This window comes from Nicotiana tabacum, chromosome 23 (assembly GCF_000715075.1).
Source record: "Nicotiana tabacum cultivar K326 chromosome 23, ASM71507v2, whole genome shotgun sequence".
Lineage (NCBI taxonomy): Eukaryota > Viridiplantae > Streptophyta > Magnoliopsida > Solanales > Solanaceae > Nicotiana > Nicotiana tabacum.
The window spans coordinates 144,080,959-144,101,282 of NC_134102.1; the positions used below are offsets into that span (position 1 = coordinate 144,080,959).

The following is a 20,324-nucleotide window of genomic DNA, read 5'->3' on the forward strand; positions in this document are numbered from 1 at the left end:
ATGAAGTCTTATGAAGTGTTATGTCGTGGTGCTCTTTTAGAGCGCTTGCCTCTTTATTATGATCATCTTGAACATTTGCTCCTCTCCTTCTTCAAGAAATTTTATCTTTGGAACCGATTAGTCTATTATGCTTCATGCATGCCATAGACTCTATTCATTATGAACTTTATTTTATTTGGAGTATTAGCAGCTGAATATGACATTTAGCTTTGGGTCAGCAAATACGCCTGGCAATATTTTGCAAATGAATTATCACTTGAACTTCAAGTTCACATTTTCTCGTACAAGGATCCAGATGTACTCATAATAATTCATTACATGCATTACTTTTTCAGCTGCCCATTTTCTCCCCTATTCTTGGGATCACCAATACATATCCCTAGTCTTATTTGGGGATCCATCTTTGTGCATTGTGGTGGAACAATTAAATCATATAGCACATTCATATTTCTAGATGGAAATTATTTGGTTCCTGACCTTGAACCGATTGTGATAGGGAAAACTTATCATAACTTGGCTTGATGCGTATAAGTGTTGTTGTATATTAAATAATACATCACATACCAAATTTTATTTTGGCAGTTTTGTTCTCATAACCAATGGTTTAGATATAATTTGAGGCATACAATTTCTGCTAAACCAACTTGGATTTAAACCAGTATTATCAAGATAAATCATCATAATTTATATTCTGGAACTGTGCTCTAATAATTTGAGCAATCAATCTTGTAAAAGCCAAACTGCAAGTTAATAACAAATGCATATGTTACCATGGAATAGATGCATCTATTAAAATCATATAATAGCAAAAAGTCCACATGGAAGGTGACTGGACCCATATATTTATCACCTTTTATTCGTTCGAGAAATCAAGGGATTCAATCCCAACCTTAACTGGTATATCATGAGAATAAGCAGCACAATTGTTAAAGAATCTTATATTTCTTCAATATATGCTAATGTAATTTTCAATTAATTTTTCGCATCATAATTGAACCGAGATGGTCAACCGGTCATGCCAACTAATATTTATTTCAGTAAACCTCTAGTTTACTTGTCGCTTGTGATTGCATCATCATGCTTATACTTGTGTAGTACAAATAGAAGAAAAGTCAGGTAACCTTTCATATTTACCCGGTATGATTATAGTAATATAAAGATATTCAATCTTCTTTTCATTTATAGTCTCAATATGCCAACCACCTTGGCTAATATATTTGTAAATCAAAATATTTCTTTTGAGACTTACTACAATATTAATGTCATGAACAATTTGATTCATCCTGGTAGTAACAAATTAGTTCTTTCAGAGCTTTTAACTGCTTTTGTACTACAAGATCTTTTGTCACACCATCCATATAATGAATGTCTTCTTCACAAAGAGAATCATATCATAATAATTGTCACGTTCAAAATCATCATAAGCAAAATAATTTCTTGCTTTAATTTTGCTTTTAATAACTTTCATAAGGCATGACAAAATATTTTTGGCGTATCACCTGTATGCGACCAATGATATATTCATGTAACTACACAGTAATATTCATTATCTTTCTTTGTCTCAAACCTCCTTTAGAGGTGAGTTGTGATATATATCCAATCATGCATTGCACGTCTTTATTCATTACTTTTATTATATACTGCTACATTCACCTTCAGGAATGAGTCTTCATTCTCAATGCTTATCACAAGTTACATTCTCTTTTAAAAAATGGAGTATAATTATTGTGACATGCTTTATAAAATTTTCATACTATTTTGATGGTAAATATTTCCTTCACCTTTTTGAAGGATTACATCGAGAACTCTTATTGTTCTCCTTTTATAGTTACCATAATGAAGACAAATTATTATTTCGTCCCTTGCCATGTCTTCGTGCATTCATACAGTCATGAAAAATTATTTTGTCGTCTTTCAAACTTATCATATATTATTGCCACATTCGCTTCACTGAATGGAGCATATCAAGCAGGGCGGACTTCATGATTCTTTCATTGATACTGTGCATTGTGACTCAAATCCAATGCTTTACCCATATAAAGGTATGTTAGGCAAAATGTGTTGGGACTCAAACCCAACTCTTATCATTATAGTGCACCAGAACTTAAATATGTCTTAACTAGTTGCATAATAGGCCAAAGTACAAGATTAAATTATCAATCTTATGGTCAGAAACATAAACAAAATTATTTATAATAAGATTTAAAAATATAACCACTTTTAAAGGTTGTAGGACGAAAACGTTTCATTCCTTCTAAGTGTTATCACTTTTAAATTTACGTGAATTCAAATAGAAGTGCATTCAAATAAATACTAGATAATCTGTTAGAACACTTACCAATTTTGTAAACGATAAACCAAATCAATAAAGTAAGAATAAAGACTAGGACTTGGAAGCATATATATAATTCCTGTAGTACTTCCAGTATCTACATATGCGATCCAATTCACATCATAATATATGGATTATAGATGATAGTCAAAGGCTAAGATTGACTGTAAATCAGAATATCTATTATGCTGACAACTATCCTGCCACAATATTATGTTTATTTATGCATGCATTTAACCAACTATGAAGGAATAGTACCGGTTTAGTTCTATTCATTAAATATTACTATAGTAACATTCATCTTAGCGTGAAAAGGGTAAAGGGCACATTGGTTGTCTGATATCTGCGCACATATATGTAAGCACTATTCAGCACGTTAAATATAAGTTAAAGAATTGAGTAGAGAGTACCTGTTTCAAAACTTAATTACAAAATATATATATTCATGCATTTTGATTTGGTTCATGAATAGATCCCTTGAAGGATAGCCAAACGATAACTAAAAATTCATATCAGACGTCAAGAAAGAATAAGCAAAAACTATACTTGCCAATGCAGGGCTCGCACACTTTCAAGCTATAACAAAATGGAAATAAAATACTGAAAGCTTATTGTGAGTTATCTTGGCAAAATAGAAAAATTTTGAGATTAGTGGAAGATAAAAATAAAGATATGAATAAGCAAGAAAGATGAAAACTTATCTTGTATTAGTATCCAGCCCATTGGCTTCTATCTTTATTTTGTTTGATAGCCACATAATTGTTGGTATAAGGATAGCAAACACAAAGCACAGTCTATGCCTATATGGAGGTGTACGAAAATGGGAGCACAGTCGTGCTGATAACGTGTTATGAAATAAAAGCAATTTAGTAAAATATGAACATGAACAAGTTATGAAATAAAAGCAATTTAGTAAAACATGAACAAGAAATAGAGATAGAGAGAAGGAAGAGTATTTCTTCTTCAATTGCATGTATTTTCCTATCTATTATAAGGCCTTTATATAGGCATGAAAAATGAAGAAAAATATGTCATTGAATATGTCATTAAGCATAAAAATATATCATTGAATATGTCATTAAGCATTTGAGAAGATCATGGAGGAAGAGTAGACATCCACCATAATTTGATTTTTCTTATAATAGTTTTGAATAAGTGATGGTTAATTAGAGTTTACATGTTTTTCATTCTCTTTCTCCTTAAAAAGGAATGAACTTTTATATTGTTTACCCTTAAAAATAGATAACAATTGAATTTATACGTGATTTTAAGGATATGTTGATTAATTCAATACAAGTGATCAATGACGTTAGATAAGCGGATTAAAGATAAAATAAATAATCTGTAATTATGGCCAATATTTTGGCTAATAGAGTCCATCTCACATAAGCATAAGAATCTTTGCAAAGTATAGACTTTGTTGGCAATATTCTTTGGGGCCCAAAAATATTACATTGTATGGTAGACATCACTTGCACAAGTTGTATCTCTTCTTTTACACCTAAGAGGCCAAGACTTTTTTGCCTATAAAAAGAGAAGGCTATTAATTAATTTTAGACACACCAACAAGACTTGAGTCTTCATTTCTTGTTTCTTCCTTTCCTCCTTTATTAAGAGTATTTTGTATGAGAGTTAGTGTTGGGAAGCACTTGTGTGAACCCTTTCTTCGGAGTGATCTTGTGAGGTTATTCTCTTAGGGTTTTTGGGATTAATTAGAGTGTTTACTCTAATTTTATACTCTCTTTTGTACTCTTATTAGTATAGTGAAATTGCTCCTCTCCGCTTGGGGACGTAGGTCACTTTGACCGAACCACGTTAAATTTGTGTCTTCTTTATATGCTTTAATTGCCGTTGTTATTAACTTCCATTGTCTTTGTTATTGTCATTATACCGTTGTTTGGCTAAATTCCGTACTACCCGAGTTTCCGATCCTAACATAATCAAATCAGTTGTGATGTTAAGTCCGGGCTCGGGTCTGAGCTTAACGATTGTTCTGCCCTCGACTCGGAGCCAAAAATATATGAAGAGCTATGAGCAAAAATAAGAAATTTGAATAACTTGGAAGCAGAGAAAACAAATATATATTGCCTTGATGTGCGTGTTATAATGTGTCCATTCAATAAAAACTATCTTTCTTTATATAGTAAGAGAGTTTCACCCCTACTACAATTCTAACAAAAGGTAAAAAATTTTCTTTTTCGTTAATCACTTATCCGCTGCCGATACGGGCCGAGATCTGCGCCGTGATATCCGATGGGGTGCGGATATCGCGGCCCTCTGTTGGTCGCGGGTAATCGTTATCGACTTATCGTGTCTTTCGAGGCCTCGGAGCTTGTTTCGGGATCGGAGAAGTAATGTCTTATCAAGCCCGATGGCGACCACTCCGTTCAAACCTTAATACGAGGCGTTCCGGCTTTGATTCTCATGACCCCATGTAATCATGCCTTTGCTTTTTTTGACCCCGTATAGATTACCCCGATTTTACCCGTATACATATATCAAGGGTATGTTAGCCAACAAATCATGTTAATTAAGAATAAAATGAGAATACTAATATTAATTAACCATGGTTATGGAAGACCAGAGAGAGAGAGAGAGAGAGAGAGGGGGGGGGGGGGAGTAGTTTTAAGGACTATGGTTATGGTAGCAGTTGGGATTGGTTTCAATCACATGAATATATTAAGTAAACAGGTTAGAGAACCAAACTTTTCTAGCCAAGCCTTTTGGATTATGTGCATCTTTTTTGTTTTGTAGGGATTATGTACGTCTACATTAATTTGGGAAAACACGTGAATGGAAACGTAGTCTCGTGACTTAATGTGGACAGGAAACATACAAACACTAACGCCAATACAACGTTCCAAGTTTCTTTATGACAAAGTCGCAATTTTGTTACTACTTTCCAACCCCTTTATTGCGCTTCTTGATTTTCTTCCCTCATCTGCCAAATCACGCTTAATTAGTTCTAGCATGTGTTTTACTAAATTGGCACTAACAAATGATTAATGCTAATTAACCATTTGCTCTTGCCCTTTTCACAACTCCGCCAATTCCATCTTTTGGTTGCCGATTCTCATAGTTATATAAGAGTAATAAATTATTACGCCAATATGTCATATAACTTATACATTTAATACTTAAATGAAAATTTAAACAAAACATCCCTGATAATAGGATAAATCCAAGGTACAAAGAGTACATTTTAGGCATATAAATTAAAGTGCATATGTGACGAAAGTCTCCTCATGACCTTATGAGACTATAGCACACTACGGTCTTTAACATGTTTAAAATTACCTAGCTCAGAGGGCAAGTTCTGAATCATATTCCAACCTTTTAATAAGCTGTTCGTAGATGAATGTGATTTTAGTGTAAAAATTGCATGGGACGCCCTATTTGGTCGCTCCCTTTTAACTTATATCCGTTTTGTTTTTTCGTTTGCATTCGTACCCATTATTTTGTTAAAAACATTTTAAAAAGACGATTTTTTCCCTTCAGGACTATTGACAAAACTGTAGACTGCAGGACAACACTTCAGCATGTTTTGGCATGAAATTTTAGCAAATGAACTAAATAACTTAAGCATGTTTAGTCTGAAGTTTTAGCAAATGAACTAAATAACTTAAGCATGATAAGTCTAAAATTTTAGCAAATGAACTAAATAACTTCAGTATGCATTAGCAAAAACTCATTAGAAAATTACATATTGCAAGACAAAAAGTTAAGCATGTTTAGTCTGAAATTTTCGCAAATGAACTCAACTTCAACATGTTTAGTCTGAAATTTTAGCAAATGAACTAAATAACTTAAGCATGTTTAGTCTGTATTGCAAGACAAAAACTTAAGCATGTTTAGTCTGAAGTTTTCGCAAATGAACTAAATAACTTCAGCATGTTTAGCCTGAAATTTTAGCAAATGAACTAAATAATTTAAGCATGTTTAGTCTGAAGTTTTAGCAAATGAACTAAATAACTTAAGCATGTTTAGTCTGAAATTTTAGCAAATGAACTAAATAACTTCAGCATGCATTAGCAAAAACTCATTAAAAAATTACATATTGCAAGACAAAAACTTAAGCATGTTTAATCTGAAGTTTTCGCAAATGAACTAAATAACTTCAGCGTGTTTAAACTGAAGTTTTAGCAAATGAACTAAATAACTTCAGTATGTTTAGTCTGAAATTTTAGCAAATGAACTAAATAACTTTGGCATGTTTAGACTGAAGTTTTGGATAAATGAACTAAATAACTTAAGCATATTTAGTTTGAATTTTTTAGCAAATGAACTAAATAACTTAAGCATGTTTAGTCTGAAGTTTAAGCAAATAAACTAAATAACTTCAACATACATTAGCAAAAACTCATTAGAAAATTACATATTGCAAGACAAAAACTTAAGCATGTTTAGTCTGAAGTTTTCGCAAATGAACTAAATAACTTCAGCATGTTTAGCCTGAAATTTTAGCAAATGAACTAAATAACTTAAGCATGTTTAGTCTGAAGTTTTAGCAAATGAACTAAATAACTTAAGCATGTTTAGTCTGAAATTTTAGCAAATGAACTAAATAACTTCAGCATACATTAGCAAAAACTCATTAAAAAATTACATATTACAAGACAAAAACTTAAGCATGTTTAGTCTGAAGTTTTCGCAAATGAACTAAATAACTTCAGCGTGTTTAAACTGAAGTTTTAACAAATGAACTAAATAACTTCAGCATGTTTAGTCTGAAGTTTTAGCAAATGAACTAAATAACTTAAGCATGTTTAGTCTGAAATTTTAGAAAATGAACTAAATAACTGAATCATGTTTAGTTTGAATTTTTTAGCAAATGAACTAAATAACTTAAGCATGTTTAGTCTGAAGTTTAAGCAAACAAACTAAATAACTTCAACATGCATTAGCAAAAACTCATTAGAAAATTACATATTGCAAGACAAAAACTTAAGCATGTTTAGTCTGAAGTTTTCGCAAATGAACTAAATAACTTCAGCATGTTTAAACTGAAGTTTTAGCAAATGAACTAAATAACTTCAGCATGTTTAGTCTGAAGTTTTAGCAAATGAACTAAATAACTTCAGCATGTTTAGAGTGAAGTTTTGGATAAAACTCATGACAAAACTGTTGACTGCAGGATAGATAACTTCAGCATGCATTAGCATGAAGTTTTAGCTTCAATGTAAAATAACTTCAGCTGCTACTGTAATTGCCTGAAGTTTTACACCATCTCGCATGCTAATGAATAACCCCTGGTACTGTAAAACAACGTCATCTCCAAAGTGTAATGACCCGGCCGGTCGTTTTGAGAGTTATAGCCCCGTTTTCCCCATTTCTACTTTTTTGTGTTATTCATCTATATTATGTTATATCGAGTTAGTTGGTTCGGGTCCAGAAGGAACTCGGAGTGAATTGAGATACTTAGTCTCTTAAATAGAAACTTAAGTTGGAAAAGTCAACAGGATATTGGCCTATGTGTAAACGATCTCGGATTTGAATTCTGATAGTTCCATTAGCTCCGTTAGGTGATTTTGGACTTACGAGTGCGTCCAGAATATGATTTGGAGGTCCGTGGTAGAATTAGGCTTGAATTGGCGAAATTAAAAATTTGACGATTTCAGTCGGCAGTGGAAAATTTGATATCGGGGTCGGAATGAAATTCCGGAAGTTGGAGTAGGTTCATAGTGTCATTTTTGACATGTGTGCAAAATTTGAGGTCATTCGGACGTGGTTTGGTTGGTTTTGGCATCGGTTGCCGAATTTGAAAATTTAGAAGTTCTTAGGCTTGAATCCGACGGTAATTTGATGATTTGATATTGTTTTGAGTGATTCGAAGGTTCGACTAAGTTGGTATGTTGATATATGACTTGTTGATATTTTTGGTTGAGGTCCCGAGGGCCTCGGGGTGATTCCGGGTGGTTAACGGATTTGTTGAAGTTGGAAATTGCAACTGGAGCTGCTGCTTCTGCTATTTCCGCACCTGCGGAAGAAAGGGTCGCAGGTGCGAGGCCGCTGGTGCGCGTGGGGAGTGCGCAGGTTCGGGAGATGCTGGTCTAAGGCTGGGAATGCAGGTGCGAAGAATTGTCCGCATCTGCGACCCCGCAGGTGCGAGGCCTTGAACGCAGATGCGGAGATGAGAAGTTTGGACTGGTTTCGCAGATGCGCACCTGGGACCGCAGATGCGAGTCTGCAGGTGCGAGGAAGGGGTCCGCAGGTACGAAATATGGGTGATTAAGTGAGTTGCGCAGGTGCGGCTTCTTGGACCGCATGTGCGGTAGCACGGGTACGAGAAAATGGCCGCAGATGCAAAAAACCTGGGCAGAAACCATAAATAGAACCCTTCGCGAATTTTGGTCATTCTTCACAATTTCAACTCGATTTTTGGAGCTTTTGGGAGATGTTTGAAGAGGGAATCAAGGGGATTTCGTTGAGGTAAGTTACTTGAGCCCTAATACTTATATATATGGTGATTTTTCGTTGTTGTAATCATAGTAATTTGTGAAAATGAGGGGTTAGGGCTTGGAATATTTGGAGAGTAATTTAAGGATTTGAAGGACCAAACGATGTCGGATTTTGATGAATTTGGTATGGTTAGACTCGTGAGTGAATGAGCTTTCTAGTTTTGTAAATTTTGTCGGATTTCGAGACTTAGGCCCGGAGGCCGAGTTTGAGCCAATTTCCGGTTTTGGTCTAACTTTGTAGTTTTTTTTGTGGAATTCATTCCATTAGCACGTATTGATGGTATTGTACTGATTGTGAATAGATTCAGAGCATTTGGAGGCCGAGCCCAGAGGCAAGATCATTGCGGGTTAGAGATTTGACCGGTTTGAGGTAGGTAACGATTGTAAATCTAGTCTTGAGGGTACGAAACCCCGGATTTTGTATCATTCTACTATTTTAGTGACGCACATGCTATGTGATGGGCGTGGTAGCATGCACTGTTGGGGACTTATGACTTGGTCCGTCCCATAGCAATTGTAAAGTTGCATACTTTGTTGAAACCATTTGATACTTATATGTTTTAGAAAGAATTTCTGTAAATTGGGTTGAATGCCATGTATGGGCCTTGCGCCAATGCTGTTTGGACCCTTAGGGGCTGTTTCTTACCATCCTCTTATTGTTTTCGATTAAAAATCTATACTCAGTCATGTTTATACTTGTTTACCGCATAACTCAGTTTTATGACTCTATTTTGATGCATATAAATATTTTGTGCCGAATGCCCTGTTTTAGTGAAATGCCCGAGTGGCTTGAGAGGTTTATGACTGAGTGAGGCCGAGGGCCTGATTTGTGAGGATGAGTGTGGATCGGGGCTGCCCGCCTGCAGCATATTTATGACTGAGTGAGCCCGAGGGCCTGATTTGTGAGGATGAGTATGGATCGGGACTGCCCGCCTGCAGCATACTTTATTATTATAGCACGTGAGTTGTCCGTACAGATTATAGCGCTTGGGCTGAAGGAGCCCCTCCGGAGTCTGTACACACCCCCAGTGAGCGCAGGTACCTACTGAGTGCGAGTGCCGAGTGCTGAGTGACTGGGATACATGAGTGATTGTGAGGTATGCCCGAGTGGCATGAGTGATTGTGAGGTATGCCCGAGTGGCACGAGTGACTGTGAGATTTGCCCGAGGGGCTGTATATGAGTGATGTTTTGCCCGAGGGGCTGTTTATGATTTCATTATTTTTGCTCACCTTTGCATTGAGCCTTCGTTTGAAAAATTGTTGGAAAAATATCTTTAAATGATTTTTACTTGAACTGGGTTTAAACGAGATGTTTGATTCAAATCCTGATTTTAAAAGCATGTGGTATTTTACTGAGATTTTCTGATATGAACGTTATATGCTTTATTGCTCTTCACTACTGCTCAGTCTTTATTTATTGTTATTATTTACTGAGTTGGCGTACTCACGTTACTCCCTGCACCTTATGTGCAGATTCAGGTATAGCTGGACACGGTAGAGGTTATTGAGTGTTCTGGTTGCAGATTTTCTTGGAGATAGCAAGGTAGCTGTTTGGCGATCCCAGCCCCTGCTCTTCTCCCTCTTATCGTCCTTTAGTTGTATTTATCTATTTTTCAGGCTGAGTTAGCCTTGATATTGTCATTGCTCATGACTAGTGACACCCTGATGTCGAGCTTTTCTTTTCCACACTTCTGTTTTTATTTGATTTGAACTCTTTTAAATGGAGGTTTTATATCAAATAACCTTGAAATTATCTTTAAAATGAAAATATCGGTTTGTTTTGGAAATGAGTCGGCTTGCCTAGTTCCACGATAGGCGCCATCACGACAGGGGTTAGTTTTGGGTCGTGACACTTATCAGGGCTTTTTTTACAGTATGCGAATGAGGTCATCTCCAAAGTAGCATGCTAATACTAATACTATCAGGGGTGTAATTGTCATATTATTACGAATTTTTTATCAACTGACTACCAAATCAATAATTTTAAAAAATAGGGTACAAATTAAAATGTGACACAAATATATGGTACGGGTGCAAATTCCCCTTAGTTGCCAAACCATTTAAGGTCCAACTACAAAGGGACTAGGTCTAACAAGACCAAATTTTTAGACCTAACTTTCTACTTCGCTAAGGCACATTGTTATTATCGCCGCAAATTAGGTTTTTTTTTTTTGTCTAATTTCATCGTGGAATGAAGTATTTCAACATATTCAAATCAGGTCGTGAATGCATAGGGTCTAATCTCCAATGAAAATGAAGTCTAACGGAGGAAAAAAATGTGAGTAAAAATTGTTCTACACGAGATTTAACAGTAAGAATATTGAGTAGTCTATTCTTGTCGTCATTATCTTTATGTCAACACTCCAAAACAGATTAAACTTTTTTGTGCTTTCTCCACTGCTACCTTTGATAACTTTTAGCTCTTTTCTTGCACTAAATTCGTCTCATTTGTCGCAGTTGATCCCGTGAATGATACTCCATGATATATGCTTCTACCACTTATTTAATAATAAATAAATAAATAAAAGCTTCTAAGAACTCTGCAACGACCAACGAACTCTTCAACTACCAACTACTATATAAACGGGTACTTCCCTCCAATATAACTCAAAACTTTTTCGAGCCATAGTATTATAACATTACTAAGGGAAGAGAAATGGCTCATTTTATTGGGGCTTCTTTAAACATGCTGATTTTATGCTTCACCTTCTTCCTCTTACTTAACCTTTCTCATAATTTTGCCTTTGCTTTCACTTCTCAAGATTACTCTAATGCTCTTGAGAAATCAATTCTCTTTTTCGAGGGACAGAGGTCTGGAAAGTTGCCTGCAAATCAACGCCTTAATTGGAGGGGTGATTCTGGCTTATCCGATGGTTCCGGTTACCATGTATAATCCTTAGATATTCTTATATTATTAATTAGTCCATTAATTTCTACTACATTTTAACGATAACATGATTACTAACTCCTTTTGTTTGTTTTAGGTTGACCTAGTAGGAGGATATTATGATGCAGGGGACAATATTAAGTTTGGGCTGCCAATGGCATTCACAACAACTCTACTAGCTTGGAGTGTAATCGAATTTGGAAGTTCCATGCACAACCAACTTGTCAATGCTAAAGAAGCGATTCGTTGGAGTACTGATTATCTTCTTAAAGCAGCTACAGCGAGCCCCAACACGCTATACGTGCAAGTAGGAGATCCAAATGAAGATCACAAGTGTTGGGAAAGACCTGAGGATATGGACACACCGCGCAATGTGTACAAAGTGTCGCCACAGAATCCAGGTTCTGATGTTGCAGCTGAAACTGCTGCTGCTTTGGCTGCTGCCTCTATTGTGTTCAAAGATTCTGATCCTTCTTATTCCTCTAAATTACTGCATACTGCACAAGAGGTAACTAGCATTGTCCTGCACATTTTTATCTTCTTTTGTGATTCTTATTCATTATATATATTCTAACAGATTTGACTTGCGTGTTACAGGTGTTTGATTTTGCGGACAGGTATAGAGGTTCATATAGTGACAGTCTCAGTTCAGTGGTCTGCCCATTTTACTGCTCTTACTCTGGATACCATGTAAGATGAAACGTTACTTTGGATACTATAGTTAGAGTCGTTTTGATTAGCTGATTAAAAGTAGCTGATAAGTATCTGAAAAATATTTTTAAATGCTGAACTGATTTAATAAATAAGCAGTTATGTGTATGAATAAGAATACTGAGTAAATACCCACTAACTTTATAATGTAACTTTTATTGATGTTTGACCATAAGTACATTTTGAAATATTCAGGATGAACTTTTGTGGGGAGCATCATGGCTTCATAGAGCTTCGCAAGATGCTTCTTATCTTGCTTATATCCAATCAAATGGCCAAACTTTGGGTGCTACTGAAGATGATTATTCCTTCAGTTGGGATGACAAGAGACCTGGAACCAAAATTGTTCTCTCAAAGGTTTAATTCCATTTAGTCTCAGTCCAACTTTAAATTTTTTTGCCATATATAAACTCAGTCCTCTCATCCTTCCCTTGGTTTTCACAGGACTTCTTGGAAAAGAGTACTCAAGAATTCCAAGCATACAAAGTTCACTCAGACAACTATATCTGCTCTTTAATTCCAGGCTCACCTAGCTTTCAAGCTCAGTATACCCCAGGTCAGTAGTTGCATTTTCCTTCACCTTTGGCATGATTTTGTAAGTTACCTAAACAAGGGCGAATGGAGACTTTCTCCAATGGGCTCAAAAAAACCATTTTTTTTTTAACACGAATATAGATTCTATAAAGTTTTAACAAATGGTTGAACTTATAATTTCAAAAGTAGAATGAAGTCCGTGCTTAAAACTTAAAAGTTGAACCTATCAAGTTAATCTTGGATTTGCTTATGCAACTAGAGAGCTAGCAATTATACACATTGCATAAGTTTCAGGTACTAACGTATGAGAAAAATGTCTGCAGGGGGGCTTCTATTTAAAGGAAGTGCAAGCAATCTCCAATACGTAACATCCTCATCATTTCTTCTAATAACCTATGCCAAATACTTGAAGTCAAATGGAGGAGCTGTCTCATGTGGAGCTTCAAGATATCCTGCAGAGAAGCTCGTTGAACTCGCAAAAAAACAAGTAGACTACATATTAGGAGATAATCCAGCAAGAATATCGTACATGGTTGGTTTCGGACAGAGGTATCCGCTACGTGTGCACCATAGAGGTTCATCTCTACCATCAGTGCACGCACATCCCGGTCACATTGGCTGCAACGAGGGATTCCAGTCTATGAACTCGGGCTCGCCTAATCCAAACGTTCTTGTTGGAGCCATTGTGGGTGGTCCAGACAGTAAAGATAACTTCGAAGATGACAGGAATAATTATCAGCAATCAGAGCCTGCTACATACATTAATGCACCACTAGTTGGAGCTCTTGCTTTCTTATCTGCAAAATCTATCTAAGTAGTAGTGGATAACATATTTGGTTGATTGGAGTTCAGTCTTTGCTCTATTAGTTAAGTCTTGTAGCAGAGGAAGTGGATCAGGAAATCCGTTATGGTCCCTCAAGATAATTGTGACAAGAAAGTTGCACTAGATATTCGACCGATTTAACTTTTTATTTTTCTTCTTATGCATTCAGCATGTAAACAAGAGATTTCCAGAGGGATTCTTGATTCCTCTAGAGTCTTAAGACCCTTAAAATGCTTGAAATGAATTTTCGGATGACTGCTAAATTGGTATACTTATATCTTATTATTAAGTTTGGCTTTCAACTCTTTGTGTGTCATATGGACAAACGTCATAACGGTATTCCTTGCTCAAGTTAGGTTTTGTCCCTGTACGATGCCAAATTCATAACTCCACATTTGTTGGACCCATGAACTAAAGTTTGCACAGATATCCTTGTTACACCCCTTAAAAGTTTCCCATGTCCTTGTAGCCACGTCTAACTAAACTAGTTTAACTGCAAAATCAGCACCAAGAGTTTTCAACACTACTGGAGTATCACCATTTTAAACTCAATAGATAATGGTTGGTGATTTGAGGTATTTTAGCATGAACTCGTTATATTTTTGAGTTAATATTTTATACTGAATTTTCACATGTATATTTATGCTGTTAAAAAGTATAGGACTCACTTGGATCAAGATTTGTAAAATGGGCCGGGCCGACCCACGAATTGGCCAAAATAACCCATTAAAATGAATCCTTTAACTGGCCTACGACCCATTAACCCCAAATTAGACCAATGGGCCTGGGCCTGGGCCGGCTGCAATATTTTGACTCATTGAACCGGACCGACTCCGAACCGGTAGTTGACTTGCAGGTCAATCGGCCCGGCCCGTACCGGCTAGTTAAGACATTATTTTAAAAAAAATTATACCTATTTATAGAAAGAAGAAACTAAATCCATTCAACCCCCATCTCTCATTTTCTAATTCCATGTGCTTCTCAAATTTAATATTAATAAAGTATGATTTTTCTTTAATTTTTGTTCTAATAAAACTTCACGAGTTCATGTATTACTTTCAAGTTCGTATATGCATAAAGTATGAAATTTTTTATCATTTGTTAATTAAAAGATCTTGCATTTGTTTCACTTTATTCTTATGTATTTTAAAATTTTAAGTTATTCAATTTCAAATTCAATTTGTTAGAAATAAAAGTTACGTTTTAAAAAAAAAAAAATAGAAGTAAGTTTTTTGTTGATTTGATATCTCTTTTATCCTACTAAATTTTATTTTTTTAAGGATTTTTACTTAGCTGTATAACACAATTTGTTTTTATTAATTTTGACTAGGTCATTAGGGCCCGGATTAATGGCCGGGTCAAGAGGTTTTGATTAACGGGTTGGACTCGCACAAGCCCTATAAGAAAGTGAACCAAACAGCCCGATTAAGGACCCATGGGGCAAAAATTAACAGATTCCGATCGGATCAGCCCATTTAACATGTTTAGTTGGACCTATCTTATGTATAGAATGACTATTGACTTCAAGCCAGTAGTTTTGGGACTATTGACTTCCTCAATACGGTTCATTCTGTCATCATGATATATTAAGTTAAAAAGACTACAAACGACGCATCAATTGAGTTTCATTTCCCCGATAACAACTTAATCATAGACATCATTTCTAGGTACATATTTACGTATAACACTTTAGTAGAATAAAAAGAATTTGTACTATGCAGCAAATCATTTTTTCCTTCAATCTAATTAGCGCCAATTATTGTTACTAGGCTACTCTCTTTTGATATGTGGCTAAGTTTTAGCGGTCCAAATCTAACTCCAAGTGCATTGTATCATGAATTTTTCTTTTGGACTAAATTATCCCTTGCCCCTCCACAAAGTTGCTGTGTTCTGGACAAGAATTCTTGCAAAATACATCACCACGGCCCTGCACATGCTAACAAGTTTATTGCCTAAGTGTTGGTGATTGAACCAAGTGTTAAATCACGCTAATGAAGGAAGACGACATAGTTTAGAGGAAACACAAAGGGAGACCATCCATGTGGAAAATTTGTACAATCATTAGACAACTATTTGGACCCCTCAAACCTCTATCACTATAACCATATTATGACTTTACCCTTTACTCGCTAAAAGTTCCATAGGACAGAGCATCCTGAGTTGTAATAGACAAAATTACCCTACATGCCCATTTGATCAAAAGATAAAATTGCTCCTTTATCCATCTCGCACGAATCGCTATTTATGTGTGTCTATCTAAGGACCAAAAGTATGATATTATAGCTTTTTATAATAATAAGAGTGCTCTCTTTTGAACCTGGTTGTGTTTTGTAATACTAACGCAATTACAGTTTTGAAAGATTCTTGATTAATGAAACATGATTGCAAATCACGTAAATCATTGCTTTAATAGTATCGTCAAAGCGAAGCATCCTATGGTTCTTGGAATATGCAGTCTCTTTTACTCCATTTCTCATTAAGAGACATCACAACTTGCTCACCACCAAATTCCATGTCACAAGCTATGTATGAAAATATTGAAATCATTTCAATTTACAATATGATCAAGAAAATATACAACCGAAGAGAGTGAAAGACTGATGTTGATGTAGAGGGGGTGGGGGGGGGGGAGGACTAAGTGAGAAAGTGGGCACCTCTATAAGTGACATTAAATAGCAGAGGTACATGTGAGGCTGAACATCTTTTTCCACTTTTTACAATTTTTAGCAGCTGAAAGGGCAATAAGATAGAACAGCATGGCCCTACTCCTATTATCTTAAAAGCTTGTAATAAAGCAAAAGCAAGAAAGTTAGCCTAATGGATTAGAAAAAGCAAGCAGTGCAAAGCAGCAAAGGTGATATAGAAAAGCAAGAAACTCCCCACCTTCTCCTAAAAGGTTAAAAAAACACTCCCAATTGGAAGAGAAGATGATGATGATCAGAAGCCAAGAAAATCCCAGAAATAAGTCCTTTGGTATCTCCGATGATCACATTATCCCTACTTCTATATGTCCAACCTGGAAACTGTACGAGAACCCCTTCTATAATTTACAAAACCAACCTCACAACCCCACAATTCCACATCAAGAAGAAACCAACCACACTCCACTCAAAAGTCACAACAATAAGCAAATTCATCGTCTAAACCTCCCCATATCTGCTAGGAAAATTGCAGCATCCTTTTGGGATCTTACCTTTATTAGACCATTCATGGATTCTGAGCTTGAAATGGCTCGAGCCCAAATCGCTGAATTGAAGTCCAAGTTAGAACATGAGCGAAAGGCACGTAAGAAGTTGGAATCAATGAACAAGAAGATTGCAAGAGAGTTGTCTGAAGAGAGAAAAGGGAGAGAAGCATTGGAGCGAGTCTGCGAAGAACTTGCCAATCATATATCGATGGATAGAGAAGAGATCAATCGATTGAGGAAAGAAATGGAAGAAGAGAGGAAAATGCTGAGAATGGCTGAGGTTATGAGAGAAGAGAGAGTCCAAATGAAGCTTAATGATGCCAAATATTTATTGGAAGAAAAGTTGTTAGAATTGGAAGAAACCAAGAAAATGTTGCCATCTAATGCCAAGACTGAAGCCAAAAATCAAGAAGACATGAACCATAATATCTCATCAGCTGCATGTGATCAACGAACAGAGAAAAGGTGTGAAATAGCTGATCACAAGTCCATTTGCAACAGTGCAAGTGAGGGAAACAGTGCTTCTTTTAATTACCAATTGACGTTTCATAGAAGAAACCAATCACCAGAGCCTGAAAATCCTCACATCAAACGAGGGATCAAAGGATTTGTGGAATTTCCAAAGGTGGTCCGAGCCATTAGTTCTAAAAGCAGACATTGGGGTACAAAGTTGGAGTGTCAAAAGGCTCAGCTAAGGATATTACTGAAACAGAAGTGTCCTATCCGATCCAATGGTCTTATAACAAGCTGATGGCTTAAAGTTTGTAACTTTTAGAGTCACATTCTGTATGGCTCAATCCAAGAATATTACTGAAACTGAAGAGTCCAATCCAATCCAATCCAATGGACTTGTAACAAGCTACTAATAGCTTAAGTTTGTAACTTTGGTGTGCCATTTGTTTTTTCTTCTTCAAGTCTTGATTGAATTTTCTCTTAGGCCTACAGCGAGAATCTGCTGTTTTCATCATGATATACTATGAGTTTTTTGTGATTTTGTTATAATGTAAATGTAAAATCCTATGGAGTATGATCTATAATTCACTTTGAAGCTAGATGATTATGGTTGTACAGTAAGGATTGATGAAAATCCCAGTTGGTATCATATATTAACATAATTGGAGCGGACTAAGGACTCATACACATATTATTTACATATTCATCTTACAACTGAATGACCTGAAGAAGGCTCATAATTTACTTGGATCTTGTGGGAAAAAAGAAAACTGTGATTTCATTGTTTCCAGTTTAAAAGTAACAATAAAGAGGATGAAAATGCTAATGAGGTAATAGTAGCACATATTCTATACTATAGGAGGCAAATTTCGACATTTCCAGATGACCAATTGTTAGTTTCATCATTAAGGAAAGTGTCATCATTTAAGTAGCCCCAAGCATCATTGCCGACGCTATTCTTTTTGTTGGTGCAATTTGGTTGAACATAGAAATACTTATCCGTTAATGATGAAAGTAGTAAATGAACTCGTAATAATCCGTCAATTTTGCATCACTCGAATAGTTTATTACGGACTACCGTATTTGAAATGTGACATTGTTCGTGGGATGTAAAGGATAAATCTAGCTCCAACTAGACTCAATTCTTGACTAGTTTGATTTTTTCTCATTAATGGAAGAGGGATTGTGAATATTACACTATGAATTAGAAGAGGAATTTCAAGAAATGGTAGGTCTATAATAAATAAATCAAACATATATTCCCTCCGTTTAAATTTATGTGAATTTATTTGACTAGACACGGTGTTTAAGAAAAGAGAGAAAACTTTTGAATTTGTGATGTAAAATGAGGCACATATATTTTGTGTGGCTATAAATCATTGCATAAAGGTAAATTGTTTCCAAATAAGGAGAGATATTATTTTTTTTGGTACGAACTAAAAGAGAAATAGGTTCACATACATTGAAAAAAGGCAGAGTAAGTTATTCGTGTCTTCCATTGATGAAGTGGAAAGTGAACAGGTGCATTAATGTTCTGGCTAATCAAGGTCACAACACGGTAAAGGGGAACTTTCTGTGATTATTCTGCTCCAAATCCGAATACGGGCTTGTTACTACTGTTGGCTATTCCTCGATAAATCCAAGCTGCGCATAAAAATACGAAAAATAGAACCCAATCGAAAATCGATTATTTTTAGGTTTGATTTGGTTTGGTTTTAGTTTTAAATTTTAAAAATAGATCAAATTTGATTTTGTTTTGATTTTAATCAAAAAAAAAACGAATCAAACTGACTATATAAATAATTATTTAAATTTATTATTATACCTATATATATATATATGTATATTTTTATACAAAGTTTATAATATTTTATGGTACATATTAGTCGTTTGTATTTTTAGTCTAGCTCTTTACTATTTTAATAGTCTAATTCTTTGCCTTTACATTTTAGTTTGATTGGTAGTTTTCTTTTGCTAAGTACAAAAATTTATTTTTTGTTAAAAATAATCGATTTTTAACTGTGTACGTAAATTATTCATCACTATTTGATTCAATTATCATCAATATACCTTGATCAATATATCTTGGTAAATGATAGATTTCTCAAAGAGCAATTGGTTTGATAGTGTTACGTTGTAAATGTAGTCGTCGGAATATGTGTTTGGTAGCGTATATCTCATATTTAAGAAAAAATCCAATAAAAACCCGAAAAAACCGAAAAATAGACAAAAATCGAATTGATAAAAAACCGACTTAATTGGTTTGGTTTGGTTCCAATATTTGAAAAATCGACTTACTTGGTTTGATTTCTTTTTAAAAAAAAAACGATCGAAACCGAACCATGAACACCCCTAAACCCTCTAATGTGTGCTGCTAATATGCGGAAGCTGCCTATTCTGGAGAAAAAATGATATCCGTTTTCTGCTATAAAGCACTTTCTCAGTTTCATACTAAACCACCCAAATTGAAAACTTATTGTTTGACTTTGTGTTAAGAAAAAATCCTACTTCTTGCATTAAAAAAATTGCAAACTTGTGTTTGGTTCAAGAACTGACTAAATGTTGAGAAATATGTAGAATTGAGAAAAATTTCAACTTTGGAAAATAATGAAACAAGTTTTCAAGTTCTATCTTCAACTTTTTCTCAAGTTCTATATTTTTCCAACCGTATCTTCATCTTCAAAAACAAAGAGCTAGCCAATTTTGTAAAAATTGGAAAAGGTTTTCCACAATTTTCCAAACAAATCCACGGGGGTGACTTGACATAATTGGGGGCCTAAAGCATAACTACAATTAGAGTCCCAAATTTTTATAATCAATTTTTAAGTAATTATTTTTCAATTGATAATATAGCTAACCGATTTAATCACTTTTGAGACGTTGATCTTATGTATTTTTATTTTGAAAAATTTCTTTTCGTTGAGACAACAGTTAGGCAT

General features: G+C 35.1%; 2 protein-coding genes across 2 annotated transcripts; both read left to right on the forward strand.

The window, feature by feature from the left end:
- Positions 1–11,386: 11,386 nt before the first annotated feature.
- Positions 11,387–14,008, forward strand: LOC107823285 (endoglucanase 1). The gene is made up of 6 exons (XM_016649913.2): positions 11,387–11,677; positions 11,775–12,185; positions 12,275–12,367; positions 12,584–12,745; positions 12,833–12,944; positions 13,246–14,008. Exons 1-6 carry the CDS (start codon positions 11,447–11,449, stop codon positions 13,734–13,736), a joined length of 1,500 nt encoding a protein of 499 aa, XP_016505399.1. The 5' UTR covers positions 11,387–11,446; the 3' UTR covers positions 13,737–14,008.
- A 2,354-nt stretch (positions 14,009–16,362) lies between these two features.
- LOC107823286 (protein BRANCHLESS TRICHOME-like) lies at positions 16,363–17,923 on the forward strand. The gene has a single exon (XM_016649914.2). The coding sequence runs from the start codon at positions 16,673–16,675 to the stop codon at positions 17,681–17,683; it is 1,011 nt and encodes a 336-aa protein (XP_016505400.1). The 5' UTR covers positions 16,363–16,672; the 3' UTR covers positions 17,684–17,923.
- The last annotated feature ends 2,401 nt before the right edge of the window (positions 17,924–20,324 follow it).

What these genes read in the sequence shown, in the direction of transcription:
- LOC107823285 (XM_016649913.2), top strand. Translation starts at nt 11,447, where the DNA reads ATGGCTCATTTTATTGGGGCTTCTTTAAACATGCTGATTTTATGCTTC. An exon ending in TACTGCATACTGCACAAGAG is followed by an intron (nt 12,186 to 12,274) that starts GTAACTAGCATT and finishes TGCGTGTTACAG; the next exon opens with GTGTTTGATTTTGCGGACAG. An exon ending in GCTCTTACTCTGGATACCAT is followed by an intron (nt 12,368 to 12,583) that starts GTAAGATGAAAC and finishes TGAAATATTCAG; the next exon opens with GATGAACTTTTGTGGGGAGC.
- LOC107823286 (XM_016649914.2), top strand. Translation starts at nt 16,673, where the DNA reads ATGATGATGATCAGAAGCCAAGAAAATCCCAGAAATAAGTCCTTTGGT.